The sequence below is a fragment of the Morone saxatilis genome, unplaced genomic scaffold (genome assembly GCF_004916995.1).
Source record: "Morone saxatilis isolate NCDOM2014 unplaced genomic scaffold, NCSU_SB_2.0 Contig16, whole genome shotgun sequence".
Classification (NCBI taxonomy): Eukaryota; Metazoa; Chordata; class Actinopteri; family Moronidae; genus Morone; species Morone saxatilis.
Window position 1 is genome coordinate 4,741,284 of NW_023339718.1, and position 16,114 is coordinate 4,757,397.

The window sequence follows — 16,114 nt, forward strand, 5'->3', positions numbered from 1 at the left end:
TATCATTTATAACAATAATACAGACTCAATAAGCTTCTTTTTTCTTGTCTGTGATGCTTTTTCTATTAATTTCCTTCCCAGAAATGAACCAAATACAGATATATAAGCCTACTGTGTGTAGTTTTAAAAGTTTTCTAGCACGCCTTCAAATCAAGAAGACCTCATGAATGTTTGGTGACGACATTTTCCAGGAGTTTTTTTTTTGACAGTCTAGGACAGCACTTGTTTAATGATTGTTAGTTCGCTTTGTTCTCGCCACAACCTTTTGAAAGTGAAATGAATGAAAACAGGCGAGTTTCAAACTAAACACACACTCAGGTTAATGTAGGCGATGTGAGCGAGGAGCTAAAATTCAAATTTTCCAGGAGAACATAGATTATTTCCAGGATATTTGGTCGTTTTAATCGATTTCCAGGTGTTTCCGTACATGGATGAGTTGCATACTGGATCACAAATCGTGCTCGTAGGCACCGCACCTTAAAAGTCCGATTTCAAACATCTCACTGTAGGAACAAACTCTGATTTCTGACTGAAAGCGGACTTTAACAACCTTCTTTTGTGTCCTCTCTCTCCAGGTTGTAGCAGTATACGGGACCTTGTCCGACTTACTATCCGTAGCCAGCAATAAGTTAGGAATCAAAGCCTCCTGTTTGTACAACGGGAAGGGTGGTCTCATAGATGACATCGCCCTCATAAGGTAAGCTCACACACTAATAATAAACCTCTAGCTGAGTGTGTTATTAGCTTCCCAACTCATCCTGTGACTTGTGTGTTTCTAACAGAGATGACGACGTGCTGTACGTGTCCGAAGGAGATCCGTTTATCGGTGAGTGCTGTCACATCTGCAGCAGGCGTCTCATCCGCTCAGTGAAAGTGTGAACAAGGTCTCAAACTTTGTCTTAATTTGTGTCACAGACCCTCAACATGAAGCCAAGGTTACGTCTGATCAGCACGGAGCACACACCGATTGGCTGACCCTTAATATTGGTGGTCGACCCTTCACCACCACCAGGTATCTGTGGACTTAATGCTGCTTTAAAGGTCCAGTGGGTAACATTTAGGAGGATCTATTGGCAGAAATGTAATGTAATATTCACAGGTAGGTTTTCATTAGTGTGTAATCAGCTGAAGAATCAGTGTGTTTTTGTAACCTTAGAATGAGACGTTTTTATCTACAGATGTTTCTACAGTAACCCTTTGATGGGGAGGGCAAAGCAATATCCAACTACACCCCTAGATGTCATTAAATACTACACATTGAGCCTTCAATGCTTTTATAAAGGTCTAGTGTCTATTTTCCAGACACATGTATCAGATCGGTACTCGTATAAGGTGATATGCAAAGTCTGGGAAGGAAGAAATGGTATCAGAACATTTGTACTTAACTTATATTCAGGTGATTTTACACTAATAAAATCATACCTATTAATATTATATTCTATTTCTGACAATAGATCCTCCTAAATGTTACACACTTGAGCTTTAATGAGTAATAAAAACATTACAAAAGACTTAAATATTCTACGTTAGATATGACCTCGTTGTCTTCCTCGCTGTCTGTTCAGGAGCACGTTGGTCAGCAAAGAGCCGGAGAGTATGCTCGCTCACATGTTTCGAGAGAAAGGTAAGTTCGTGGCTACCGAGCGGAGCGGTCGGTAAGCACTTGAGAGTCTTTGAACGGCTGTTGTTAACCTCTGTGTTTGCTCCAGACGTGTGGGGGAACAAGCGGGACCGGCACGGGGCTTACCTAATCGACCGCAGCCCCGAATACTTCGAGCCTATCCTCAACTATCTGAGACACGGCCAGCTCATTATCAATGAAGGCATAAACATACGAGGTGAGTCAGCCCGGTTCTCTCTGAAGAGGGTTTTTAAATAAAGCGCAGTGTCCTGATTGGAAGCTAAATGTCCTCAATGTCTTCCAGGCGTCCTCGAGGAGGCTCGCTTCTTTGGAATCGAACAGCTGGCTGAACAGCTGGAAGTAGCGATCAAGGTAACAGTGACCAGAGTTATTGAAAAAAAGGTGTTTTTCATTTTTATTTTATTTTTTACATTTTTGTTTTCAATTCAGTTCAGTTTCCAAGGTGGGTTTGCTTTGTTTCAGTGTTTTTATTGTTTAAAATGTTTAGTTTTTATTAGTTTCAGCATTATTTTCTGTTTTATTTTATTATAATATTGGGGTATTTATAAGGGGTAAGAATTAAGTAGTTTAGAATAGATATTACAAAACAAACCAATCCCTCCAGGATTTTTTTGGGATGGTTGTTGCCCAAGATTACACTGCAACTTTAAAACAAAAAATGTAATGCATGTTGTGATGTTTTAAGGCATTTTGTTGGCCATTAAATCACACGAGGAAAGTTAAGTTAAAAACAGTTGCGTTCTTTTGCGTGTAACTCACTAAAAATCGAAGCCAACTTGTTCTATTGAGAGTAAAATCGTATCGTAGTAGTTTGCGGATGTATGGCTCAACATTTTGTGCTGGGAGGGGCCCTATGATTGGTGAAACTTGAGGGAAACCACAGCGATTGGTCAAAAGTTGCAGCGACTGGAGGAAAATTTAAGGAGATTAGTTGAATTTACACGAACTGTTCCTGAACTAAAACTTCCGGGAGGAACTGACAAACAAACTGACTCAGTCATGTAATAAATATGAACCAGTGCCTTATTTTTCTAGTTTTTATTTCAGTTAGTTAAAATATTTTTCACACCTAGTTTGAGTTTTTAGTTTAGTTTCATACACAACTTTAATCCTGAAGGTCTTCAGATTGCACTGTTAACATTTGAAGGCCATCTGATCAGTTCCCTTGGAGGAGTCTGTTAAAATAGAACCAATATTGCACTTTTAATTCAACGTCTTTTGGACATACATATATAATAACTCTGATGGTGTCTTTCTTTGAAAACAGAACACGCAGCCACCCGAGGACCACTCTCCCATTTCCCGAAAGGAGTTTGTTCGTTTTCTGTTGGCGACGCCCACCAAGTCAGAGCTCCGCTGTCAGGTACGGATAATGAAATGGTTTTATTTACCCCGTCAGTTCACTTTTATCAATCAATTCAATGTTCAACTCTGTTCCTGTTTTCAGGGTCTTAATTTCAGTGGTGCTGATCTGTCCCGACTTGATTTGCGTTACATCAATTTCAAGATGGCTAACCTCAGCCGCTGCAATCTGACGCATGCCAACCTGTGCTGCTCCAATCTGGAGCGGGCCGATCTCTCCGGAGCCAACCTGGATGTAAGTCTGAAAACAGATTCCTGTGCACAGCATGAGCAGACCTCACTGTCGTCTGTCGGAGCTGTGTGCGGCGTTGTTAACACACACCTGCTGCCTCCTCCTGCTGTGTGGAGGAAGGGCCATGCTGACACACACCTCCTCTCACAGTCACCTCATTAAAGAGATAACAATCCTCAATCTGGTAACTTCCCATGAACTTCCTGTAGGGAGTCTTTTAGGAAGTCTTTAGAGCGTGTTGGCTGAATGACATTGTTTACTTGTGTATTTTGTCCTTTTTAAAAAGGAAACAAAACAATGTGTTGCTTCACTTATATTCTCCTCTAACCTGCCTCTGGCCTGGTGCCACAATGTTGATGTGAAGTTCGGTCCAGAGTCTGCATGCAGTATTTTATTTTGAAAATTGTCCGGATTTTCTAAGCTGTTTCTGTGTCTGACTTCCTGCCAAATTGCAAATTGCGGGTGTGATCAGCGTACATCTCCCAGTACGACGTCCTGGAAGCTTCTTGCTGGCAGCACGCAGCCTGTATAGTTCAATCTTTATGATATTTTATAGGAAACATTACATTTTAGACCACATTTACCTACCAGTACTGATCAATGCTGTCTCTCTGGCAACACTCAACAGATTATCAAAATAATTGACCAATGTGTGTTTTGTGACGCATTTAATGCATTTTAGCTGGTTGAAAAGAGACGTTCAGGCCGAATATCAACCAGTTTTCAACAAGCAATCGATGTTGAAATCCTGCTTCATGCTCGTTGTGTTGGTATTGTATTGATCCTGCTGTAACCGCTACATAACCCGACATAGAACCTATACCAATATTCCTTCATATCCTCAGTACCTGTTTTGCCACTATGGATGTGAAATATGTCTCAAATTGCATTCATAATGGTCTAAAAAGGTCTCAAAAGGTCTTAAAGTTAACCAGCTGAGACCCTGATTATGAACACTTCTATCTTTGCGTTGTCTTTTCAAAGGGCGCTAACTTACAAGGGGTGAAGATGCTGTGTTCCAACGCCGAGGGAGCCTCTCTCAAAGGATGCAACTTTGAAGATCCGTCTGGACTGAAGGCCAACCTGGAAGGTAATCCATCACAGCTCCTCAGCAAAGTGCAGGCGGATTCACATTTGTTTTAACCAAATGTTTTTTGTCATCAGGTGCTAACCTGAAAGGGGTTGACATGGAAGGAAGCCAGATGACAGGTATCAACCTGCGTGTGGCCACTCTGAAAAATGCAAAGCTGAAGAATTGTAACCTGCGGGGAGCCACTTTAGCAGGGACCGATCTGGAGGTGAGTTAGGGCTGTCAGAAGGGATTATCTCTGGAAACGTCCGTGTTGACTCAGCTGCAGTCTTTGTGGAGCCAGAGAGGAAGAAACAATCTGAATGCATTGTTTTATAGATTAATATACTGTATAATTCTGCTGCATCCCAGATCTTGTGCCGCAGTAACTTTACCGCTGATAGCACAGCAGCAGGAACCTCCCCTGGACATAAATACATAAGCACTTAACACAGTGGGACAGGGAATTAAATCTTTCTTTATCTTTATTGGAATAAAATGCATTTGGTTGTTTGATTATTTTTTTTTTTAAGTATTATTTTTTGGCCTTTATTTTGATAGAGATAGCTGGGGAGAAGCAGGAAGGGGGGGCAGAGAGAGAGAGAGGGGACGACATGCGGCAAAGGGCCGCAGGTCGGACTCGAACCCGAGCCCCTGCGTATATGGGTCGCCAGCTCTACCGACTGAGCTAACCGGGCGCCCTTAGTTGTTTGGTTTTACAAGTAAATAAAAGTGTTGGTTTTGCCAGACTGTGAGATTAGACTTTGCCTTGTGTTCAAAGTAGAGGACTATTTATATAGTGAATGAATATATTCATCTCTTATGACTGTAAAGTGGATATTGATGGGTTTTAGACTCTTGGTTGAACAAAACAAACATTCTAAATAAGTCATCTGGAGCTCTGTGGACAAATAATCATTAGAGAAAATTATTGACGATGAAAATAATCGTCGTTTGCAGACCTTTGGCAGGAATGAAACTGCCACCAAAAGTGTGAATGTTTTCCAACCTGCTGCTGTATTACATTAAAGGTTGTTTATGAAATTCCCTGCCACTAGATGTCGCAGTAGAGCACCAGCATCTCAGACCAAAACAAATGGGTGCCACAGCCCACCAGACTTCATAGATTTTACCTTCAGATCATCGTAACTTCATTCAAAGTGGACAGAAACAGAATAAAACTCATTTAACCATCTCTGTTAGTGTTTCCAACAACCACCAACCGGTTTGGGAAATAAATCCTTAGATTCACCGACGTAGATGATAAGAAACAGCAGTTTCAGTCGAGCAGACCGGCATGAACAAACCACAGAGAGGCTTCATACAACACAGGCACAGTTGACTGTAATCGTTTACACAGAGAATTACTGTTGCTCGATATCTTAATGTTTTAAATATCATATATAAACTTTTAAATAAACATTACAGTTACATAGCAGAGTTGTTTTTAACCTCCTGTCTCTCCTCTGTTCTGTCTCTGGCTGCTGTTTGAAAGAACTGTGATCTGTCCGGCTGCGATCTACAGGAAACCAACCATGAGAGCCCAACGTGAAAGGAGCCATTTTCGAAGAGATGCTGACCCCGCTGCACATGTCACAGAGCGTCAAGATAACTCTGCAACACTCCTACAAGTCCAGTGTGGACCCAGCTGGCTTCTGTTAATCAGCACTTCAGTTTCACTCACAGTACCCCCCCCCCCCCATTAACTTACAATCTCTCATTGCCTGTCTGCAGCACAGGTAGTTGTATGCACATCCCTGGCATTCCACCTATATTGAGTTAGCTTTAAATATCTTGCACTAGAATTTATTCAGGGTTGTGTCTGTATGTTTGTATGGTAGGAAATGTTCAGCTGCGTATATCACCAAAACAAAATAATGTTCCTAGTGTGTGTACATGTTGTTCTGGATGCGATCCAATGACTATACTCATGTATTGTTTTATTATAATTTATATTCACTTTATACTACGTGGGAGTCGGATTGTCTGCGTGCGGTGAATGTCAGCACTGAGCTTTCACTGAGTTCTTGCTTAGCAGAAACAGAAGGGTCACTCACCAATAACTGTGTCATTATATATTCCTCTTTTAAGTGTGTAACTTAATTTTGCTGGATTCAACCTATTATAAAGGAAGCAATGCAAGCCAAAGCCATAACAATAGCACAGTCTAAAAGGCTGAAAGTGCTGTTAGTGCACCACGAAACTATGCGACGGGCTACTTCTAAACACAGCTTGGGTATGCAATACGTAATTTACAGCTGTGAAGCGTCTCCTTTCCTACTTTTGATTATTGTGTTCTTAAAAAGCTTTTCCGTTTGGTTTTGTGAATCTACCTCTTTTTTTAATCCGGTGTGCGAGCGATCCACGGTTGCATGCGTTTGACTGTGGCGCCGCTTTATTGTGTAATGTTTGTGTCATTTGTTATTCTTCCAGTTGTGAGAAAATAATCAAACTTGGTGTGCTTTAACAGTAGGGCTGCAACTGAGGGTTACTTTCATTATCTGTAGGTAATCTTCTCGATTAATCGATCCCCAAAGCTCGAGCTGACGTCCTCTAATGTCATGTTTTGTCCACAACCCAAAGATATTCCGTTTACTGTCATAGAGGACTTTAAAAAAGAAACTATTCACATTTAAGAAGCTGAATGAGACGTTTTTGTCTTTAAAAATGACCCAAAATGATTCATCAATCGATGAATCGACCGATGGTTGCAGCTCTATTGAGCAGGAAGCCATTTTCACTTGTTCATGTCGTTAAAGTGGGTTTGCCTGGAAACATACTCCCATGTATCGAAGTATATCACTTAATCATGCTTTGAACTTATTTGCACACATATACTTATAACATGTTATACCTTTTACACCAAAAATGTTTGGTGCTTGTAATCTTACGTAAATCAAATCCAGCGTCTCCAAAACTTCCACAAGAGTCACTGTTTAGAGTCGGCGGGTGTTTGTTTCCCCCGCCGATCTTCAGTCCTCTACTGGACGGCGTCTGTTTGCATGTGTGAAGAGCTGCACTCGACTCTAAAGCTGTAGCTCAAAGCTGCTCTGATGCAATACTACTCACTCAGTTTAACAGTAGGTACCCGGCCTGTGAGAGCGAGGGATGAAGGCAATCATATTTCAGCTCAAGCGTGAAAGTCGACGGTTATTTATTTTGATAAATCTCACTGAACGCAATATGAGGCGAGGGTTGCTTTGTGTTTGAGACGGGGGGCGGTGTAGGTCTCCCCATCTATGATTATTGCACTCGACCATGGAAATATATTTCCATAAATGACTGTTATAAATAAACTGCTATGAAGAAGAAAATGTCTTTGTCATTTGATTTTTAATCATTTATTTTGTCTCAGTTAATGACTAATAATGTGTGTTTCCACAGTTTTCTAATTTATTGAGGTGAATCTTTTTACTGATGAATTAAGATAAGATTAATTAAATTATTGTTATTATTATACATATTATGAATATTCTTTTATACATTATATTTTGGGGTCATCCATCCCATTCTTGTGAACATGATATCTCAGGAACGCCTTGAGGGAATTCTTTAAAATTTGGTACAAACATCCACTTCAGAGGTTACCAACCTGGGGGTCAGGACCTTCTCTATGGGTCGCCAATGCTTCACGGGGGGGTCACAAGGCCTTCTTGATTTTAAGGCATGTAGGAAAACTTTAAAAATATACTCAGTAGGCCTACAGCTCAGAAATTAGTTTACTTCTGTGAAGAGAAGAAAAGTAAATTATCTAATACAGTGGTTCCCAACCTGGGGGTCAGGACCTTCCCTAGGGGTTGCCAAGCTTTCTTGATTTTAAGAGGTGTCAGGAAAGTTTTTTACAAGGAAAATGTGAAGTCAGTAGCTCAGCATTTCATTCAGTTCTATGTAGAGAACTAAATGAATTTTTTTAAGTTGATATAATGAAAGATCTGAGCTGAGCACACACTTTATTCACTCTGATAAACAGCCTCGTTCTGCATTAGAGAAGTTAAAACAACCAAACAGCTGATAGAACAATGAGACTGAATTAGTCAAAAAAGAAGATTATTAAGTATATATGATTGTTAAGATCCATAATACAGACAGAATTATATAAAAATATTAAGAAAAACTCAAAACTAATTTTTACACAAACTTCATGCAGTTATTGTCATTGTTTGGGTTCATTGTACAGTTTATCAGCTGTTGCTGTTATGCACTGAATATAATATGAAATATATATTAAATATGTCACTTAATCAGTTTACGAGGATAGAAAATGGGTCCCTTAAGGAAAAAGGTTGGGAACCAGTGGTCCACTTGGACTCAAGGATAAACTGATTAGATTTAGGTGGTTGAAGATATATATATAAGATATATTTTGACCTGTGACATTAATATTCAGAGTGTTTTTTTGATCTATTGTGATTACACAGAAATGAGAATAAATTGGCCAGATGGGGGCAGCAGACTCAGAGGCTGCTGTGTCAAGAAGCAGAGCACAAGGAGGCAAAGAAGTTCAAATAAACCGGCTGTAACAACGTCATAAACGCGCCCGAAATAGCAGAAAATGGTCGATGCTTCGTGGCCAAAGCTCGTCCCACGTAACCTGTTCACACACCATGTGTAATCTTTTAAAGCAGCTCTGCGGGTCGCCAGTAAAGTGTTGCTTAATCCCACTTTGTGACCCCCTGTAGTGAAGTGTTAGAAGAAGCATAGGCTTATATAAACCTCTGCAAATAAGCAGGATTCACAGAGGACAGCAGAATATATCAGAGAAGGTAAAGACCTCAGTGAGAACTGTGGCAGTGAAGGTCAGTAATGTGCTTTTATGTGCTACATGAAGCTCTTTGTCTCCTCAGAATGGCTCCACAAACCTTCGCACTGTGGCTGCTGCTCGTGGGGACGCTGCTGGGGCAGGGCTGCTGTCAGCACTGGTCCTATGGGCTGAGTCCAGGAGGGAAGAGGGAACTGGACGGCCTCTCAGAGACACTGGGCAATGTGAGCATTCTCCTCTTTCGTCATCAAATGTGATGTTTAGAACTGTGTTTAAAAAGCCTAAATGCATGTTATTTTAACTGTTATATGACAAAATAACCACAAGATATTAAATGCTTTTTAAATCCTCTGACTGCAGACGTGGTGGAGAGTTTCTGTAACTTGACTGACTGCTGTATTGTACTTCCTCTTTGTGTTCTTTTAAATCAGTGGCTATGCATTCAGTTGACAGCAGGGGCGTTTCCAGAAGTCTGGGGTCCCACTGGCCACCCCTGAAATCTGATTGGCCACCCTTATTATCCTTTCCTTATTTTAAAGCTGTGATGAAGATACTGCATCATATGAAACTAGACGACCTAACACATCAATTGCTACCGACCAGGGGGGTAAATAAGGCTTTAAAGTTGGGCAAAATTTTGGCAATGGACATTTTCAAAGACCTCTGACCTCAAGATATCTGAATGAAAAGGGGTTGTATGGTTACCCACAAGTCTCCCCTTTATAGACACTTCATGCTTATACAATGCATGTGGTATAAATGTGTTATTTTAGTCAATATTTGAGTATTTCTGCAGACTAGGGTGCATAAACAGTGTTTGAATTACATAAATTGGGAATGAGTGGAACACCCGAGCAACGTGCAGTATTTTGGCATTTTGTTTTTCTCTCCAGCAGATAGTCGGGGGCTTCCCACACGTGGAGACGCCCTGCAGAGTTTTAGGCTGTGCAGTGGAATCACCTTTCCCCAAAATATACAGAATGAAAGGATTCCTTGTAAGTTTATCTGCTTTCTGTTTGTCAGTGCTGTTTATTTATTTATGGCTCGTCTGATGTCAGAGTGATTTGTTGTTCATTCGATTTACTGTCAGGACCTCGTGCTTCTGATAAAGTTTGAATTTATTCTCACAGATTGAATCTCTGGTTCTATTTTCAGGACGCAGTCACCGACAGAGAGAACGGACCCAGAACATATAAAAAATGATGTTTAATTCTACAATAAATGAGTATATAAGCAGATAAGTGGTTGTGGTTATTGCGTGAGAAATCCAAGCTACAGACGAAGGAGAAGAAAGGTTAGACTTTGTGGTCAATAAACCAAAATATACCCCGGCACACTGCTCTGTAAAAATGAAAAGACCTTCAATTAATGGCTGTTTCAGGGTTTCAGGGGATTTTTTGGGGGGATTGTTGACTAAAATGCCTGGCAGCTATTTCTGAAAGATTGCAATACATGCTGCAATATTTGGAGGCATTTTTTTGGAATGAAAATCTGAACAAGAAAGGGATTTTTTGTGTTATAATTTATTTATAATCCAAGTTCTGAGAATAAACAAAAACAAGTGTAAAACAACAGTAATATTCTGGCAGTAAAATAACAGAAAATACAGTTCTTATAATTAAAATGCAGGTTTTATCTTTTATTTTATATTAAATCTTTTTCTAAATACAGGCCAACGCTAATAATCAGCCTTAAATTTACAGCAGAGTGCTGTTATTATTGGATTCTTCTCTGTCCCCTTCTCTTCTGCTCTTCTTCATCTTCATCACTGTCTTCCCACTCTCCATCTTCCTTCGTTTACGTCCCCCACCTAACTTCATCTTCTGTGTCATCTTCCTCCTCTTCATCTTCCCTTCGTTACAATACCACCTTTCATACCGTTCAGTTTTCTCATTATCACTCTTCCCTTTCTCATCCCATCCTCCTTCTCTCTTCCTCTTCTTCATCTTCACCACTGTCCTCTCCACTTCCCACTCTCTTCCTTTTCCCCTTTCTCTCCTTCATCTTCCTCCTCTTCTCTTAGCTTTCTGCCATTTCAATCCGTCTTGTTCTTCCTTCATCTTCCTCCTCTTCATCTTTCCTTCGTTTCAATACCACCTTTCGTACTGTTCAGTTTCCTCATTATCACTCTTCCCTTTCTCATCTCCTCTTCTTCCATCCGATTCCCACTCTCCATCTTTCCTCATTTACCTCCAATCTTCCTCTCTAACTCCCATTCACCCTCTTCTACTTAACCTTCCCGTCTCCTTCCTTATTGTTCCTTCATCCATTTATCTTCCTCACTTTGACTGTCCACACTTTCTCTTCTTATCCTCCCTTCATACTGTCCTTCCCTTCCTTCTCCACTCCACTTCCGTTCCCTCCCTATCCTTCATCCTTGTTCCTTTTCATTTCCACTCTTTCTCTTAATTTTCCTTCCCTTTCCCGCCATCCTCCTTCCCACCCTTCTCCTCCGCAGAGCGTTCAGTGTGTTTTGGGAGGGAATAAAGAAGAAGGTGGAGGGCGGTGTGGAGACCACCCAGGTTTCTGGAGGATGAGGAGAATATCTTCGTGGACTCTGGAGGGAGGGAATGTGGGAATGTGGAAGTTATTTTCAGTCAGGCAGTCAGAGGGACACCACGGGGGGATTCATGTGGGGTCCTGAGCTCTCCCAGAATTCATCTTTTATCTGTCTCTCCCCTTCCTCCCTTTCCCTTTCCCTCTTCCTCTCCTTCATATTCTAATAGTTTTTAGCTTTCTGTCGTTTCTGTCCTTCTTGTGCTTTACTTCTTCCATCCTCCCTTCCCTACCTATATCTTCCTCCCCTACCTCCTTTACTTCTTCATCCTCTCTTTCTTTCGCCTTCCTTCCTTTATTGCTCTATCAGGTGGTCGAGCCCTCTCCCATCCATCCTCACTTCCTTGTCATTCGTTTCCCTTCTTCTACCCTCCACTCATTCTCTCCTTTATCTCCCTCCTGTTTTGTTTTTCTTCCTATCCCTAATCTTCCTCCTCTACCTCTCCATACTTTCTTTCCATCATCTCTCTCTCTGTCCCATCTACCCTTCTTCTCTTTACTTCTTCCTCCCTGTACCGTTTCATGCTTCCTTTCTTTGACCACATTTCCTCTTAATTTCCTACTTTTTCCGTCCAGTTTTCCTTCCTCTCCACCTCTCTGTCTCTTCCTCTCATCCTTACCTTCCTCCTTGTCTCCACATCTCTCATCTGTCTTCTTGTACCTTCCTTTCCACCTCACATCCATCATCTTCTGCTTCATCTTCCCTCTCTCCTTCTTTGTCCTTCCTTTACATCTCCACCCTTTCCACCCTCACCCTGTCTCTCTCCTTCACCTCACCCACCCTCTCCATAATTCATCCTTGTTCCTTTACATCTTCACCCATTTTGTCTTTCTTCCTCCTTCCTTAGAGATGGCACTCTTCCATCCATCTGCTTTCTCCTCCTTCCTCATCCTCATCCTTATTATTATTTATTAATGCATGTTTTACATGTTGTATAACCCTCCTCTTCACTCATGTGTCATTTTTGGTGATCATTTTGTGTTTTGCCTGCGGTAATGAATGTTTAATAAAATTATGTTATTATATATGAATACTTTTTTCTTTGTATTAATAGTACATCATAACATTTTTTGGAAAAAGAATTTTGGTTGCACTAAAGAAAGAGTTCCCATTAACAATCTATTACTATAATATATATTACCAATCTTTTTACTTTTCCTTTTCTATCATTTAGTAAACTGACTCTGAATCTGTCTGTATTATGTATTTAACAAATTAAATCATTCATTCTTAATAGGCTTCTTTTTTTTTGTTTTGACAATTTCAGTGTTTTCTTGTCCCTGGCACTTGTTCTATTAGACAATTTACTTTACATTTACATTTCTTCACAGAAGTACTGAGATATAGGTCTACTGTATATAATTTTAAAGTTTTCCTCGCAACCTCCCATGAAAGCTTAAACAAGCTTCCTAACCACTACAGCATTTTTGTAATGTAACTTGAAACACTGCGCACATTTAAGTTCACTCAAAACAGTTATTACTTCAACAGTTAATTTTTTAATTAGGTTTAATTAATGGGAATGAGTGACTGAACATTTTTTGGAGGATTAAATTATGATAACTTACTTCTGTGTTCAGTATTTTTCTCTTAAAATCATTTTTGATCATCAGCACTGGAAATAGATGTACTGAAGAGGCTGCAGCACTCCCTAAAATCCAGCATAATGGAAACTATTAGTTCATAAAAATGTTCAAACTTCTAATTACTGGCAGGAAAGAGGTTTAACCTTGTTTTTTATCCGTTTTATCTGCAAAGAAAATGTTGTTAACTATTAAATAGGCTACAAATTATGAGTAAATTCAAATTAATGTAAGAACCATGAATGTCATGCAGTTGGTATTTAGTATGACGTCATTATAAAGACTTTCTCTTAGAGCTCCCAACTCTGACTGACTTCCATCATCCCTGATTTTGAGCTCAGCCACCAGATGGCACCAGAAAACAACAGGAAGCTTCATCCTTCAAGTTTATACTCCTTTATTGTTATACTTTAGTGCCTCTCTGATCCCCAAAATAATCTGCTATAAAATCCAAAATTTTGCAGACAATCTCTCAGACTGCTGCTGAGACTTTGCAGTATTTCCCATCGGGCTGCATCAGTCAACACCGTAATATACTGTAATTTACTGCATTTTATTATGTTTGTTCAGCATGAGAACATGTGTCTGATGCCAATTTATTGTATTGTAATAGCTCATTGCTTGCTCGGCTTGTTTCGCATACACTCCACAATCTCCTCTGGCTTATAAAAGTGCTTATTGATGGTTGGATGGGCAACATGAAAATGATTTCACCAGGTGACACATGTTTGCCAACAGTGTATGGAATTTAAACAAACTGAATAACAAATCGAAGTTCATTCATCATAGAGATTTGACAGTGATACAACAGCCTGTAATATCCTGCTGCTCACGCTCTTATCTCCAGTGGAAAGTGTGTTTTTCAAAGTAGTTCAATCTCTCTGTCACTCTGCTGTTACTCAGCAAACACACAGGACAGAAAATCACTTCTATGGGTTTCATCTTGTTGGTGATACTTTTTGTTGAACACACACCCGACGCCATATGGGTCAAGTATTGTCTGCACTGAAAGTGATTTGATAAGGGATGAATATACAAAAAAAGACTAGCAACACAAGCAGGACATAAAATATTTACTCAAGATCGATACCATTGTGAACACTAAACTCTCAGCGCCCATCTACCCTCCATTTTAAAATCAAAGACATCTTATCAGAGACATTTTTCTTTTTCATTTTTCATTATTTGCTTTAAAGGTGGAAACATCAAGGCAGCCCTATTAAAGAATACATGGTATGGTGACTTCAGCACTATAATCAAGAAAATACCTGCCAGAGACCCCGCTGAGCACTGCACTCCCACAGCTGCGAGGTCCTCCAGGTTGCTTCTAATTAGTCTCACTGAGACCAGTCTGAAACTGATTGGACTAATAAAGGAGAACATGGGGCCTTAACCTCGGAGCTGATAAATAAATGTTGTGTGTTTAATGCTTGCGGACTCTGTGAGGATGAATCAACAGTTTATTAACAGCAGAGTTTTGCACAGCTGGGAAAACACAGTTAATTATGCTTTAAAGGTGGATTCCAGCCCTTTTCAACCCTTTTCACCATTTAGTGAACTGAAGAGCTGCTTAAGGGACATATTTTATTAATATTTCATATTATATTCAAAACTGTACAATGAACCCAACAGTGAACTCAGTAACTGCAGGAAGTTTGTATAAAACAAGTGATTTGGATGAATTTTGAGCAGGTTATTTCCTGTTTAGGGAACTTTTTATACAATTCTCGGTCTGTATTATGTCATTTTTATCAATCATACAGATTTAATAAGTTTCTTTTTTGAAAAATTCTGTATTTGCTTGTCCCTGGTACTTTGTTCTCTTAGACAATGTACTTTACATTTTCTTTAGTTTACTTTACTTTAGTGAACCAAATGCTTTCTAGCACACCTTAACATCAAGATAAGTTGATTTAACTTAAAAATTAATCAAACTGATCACATCAAAATTGTTAAGTAACACAAACTCAATTTTGTAAATTAAAAAAACATTCTTGATCAAGTAGCTTTCATAAATTTAAGTGACACTGGCTTCATTTAGTAATTTTATGTACAGTGAAAACAAAATTCAGAGTAAAAAGTAATTCAACAGGAATGTTTCTGTAACTAAAACTGTAACTTAAAATGACTAGTAAAAGCTGCTTAATCAAGAATTTTGTTTAAACTTAAGTTTGTTTTACTTAATTTTTTTGATGTAATCTGTATCAACAATTATTTATTATAGTGAATATTTCAGCAAATATGACAAAAAGATATTTTTATAAAAGTTACCTACTGCAGCTTTAAAGCTACCCAGCAGATCAGCAACCTTGATCAAAGTAGGGAGAAAAAACAGGGGAACAAATGGACAGATTTAAATCAACAATCTGTCATCAGCTGTAGTTTTGAGAAGATAAAGACTTTAATCAGAGTTTTAGTGTTCAGAGCAGACGTCTCTTGTTATATTGTATTTATCAAATTATATCAGATTTTTTAGATGTGCACCCGTGGTAACCCTGAAATCACAGAGCACCCCCCCACTGTGTAACAAATCCCAATTTAACACCATTAATCCCAAAAAGTGAAGTGTGAAACTGACAGTTTTACATCAGGGTTATATGTGACTTTTCCTCTGCCAGAACCAGTAATTTCTAAAAGTCTCCTTTTGTTGCTGCTTCCAGTAACGACGTAATCCGGCACTTAATCCTCGAGTGAAAGGACAAATTGTTGCTTTTGTACACCTTAAAGAAATTAGATATAATGTGCTCGCTAATTAGTGAGCTTTAGAGGTGTTGGTAGGCGGATTATGTTACCTTCAGACAGCTGTCGCCCCCTGTTTCCAGTGTTTATGCAAAGCAAACCACCTCCTGGCTCCAGCCTCATATACGCTGTATACAGACATGTGAGTGGTGTCAATCCTTTCATTTAACG

At 39.6% G+C, this 16,114-nt stretch overlaps 2 protein-coding genes across 2 annotated transcripts in view; both read left to right on the plus strand.

Annotated features, from left to right (window-relative positions):
- The window catches only part of kctd9a (potassium channel tetramerization domain containing 9a), a 6,656-nt gene extending 700 nt beyond the window's left edge, over window positions 1–5,956 (plus strand). The window contains exons 2-12 of the mRNA XM_035657640.1: window positions 576–697; window positions 783–826; window positions 916–1,012; window positions 1,566–1,624; window positions 1,710–1,838; window positions 1,926–1,993; window positions 2,910–3,005; window positions 3,090–3,239; window positions 4,221–4,326; window positions 4,401–4,534; window positions 5,801–5,956. Coding sequence (XP_035513533.1) covers window positions 576–697; window positions 783–826; window positions 916–1,012; window positions 1,566–1,624; window positions 1,710–1,838; window positions 1,926–1,993; window positions 2,910–3,005; window positions 3,090–3,239; window positions 4,221–4,326; window positions 4,401–4,534; window positions 5,801–5,857 — 1,062 coding nt within the window. The 3' untranslated portion in view covers window positions 5,858–5,956. The remainder of the gene's footprint in view (window positions 1–575; window positions 698–782; window positions 827–915; window positions 1,013–1,565; window positions 1,625–1,709; window positions 1,839–1,925; window positions 1,994–2,909; window positions 3,006–3,089; window positions 3,240–4,220; window positions 4,327–4,400; window positions 4,535–5,800) is intronic.
- A 3,194-nt stretch (window positions 5,957–9,150) lies between these two features.
- LOC118325890 (progonadoliberin-1) lies at window positions 9,151–10,267 on the plus strand. The gene is made up of 3 exons (XM_035658736.1): window positions 9,151–9,288; window positions 9,958–10,059; window positions 10,220–10,267. Exons 1-3 carry the CDS (start codon window positions 9,151–9,153, stop codon window positions 10,265–10,267), a joined length of 288 nt encoding a protein of 95 aa, XP_035514629.1.
- The last annotated feature ends 5,847 nt before the right edge of the window (window positions 10,268–16,114 follow it).

Bases quoted from the DNA above. Each gene is read 5' to 3' on its own strand.
- LOC118325890 (XM_035658736.1), top strand. From the start codon at position 9,151: ATGGCTCCACAAACCTTCGCACTGTGGCTGCTGCTCGTGGGGACGCTG. The intron at 9,289-9,957 runs GTGAGCATTCTC...TTTTCTCTCCAG, and splicing joins TCTCAGAGACACTGGGCAAT to CAGATAGTCGGGGGCTTCCC. The intron at 10,060-10,219 runs GTAAGTTTATCT...TTCTATTTTCAG, and splicing joins ACAGAATGAAAGGATTCCTT to GACGCAGTCACCGACAGAGA.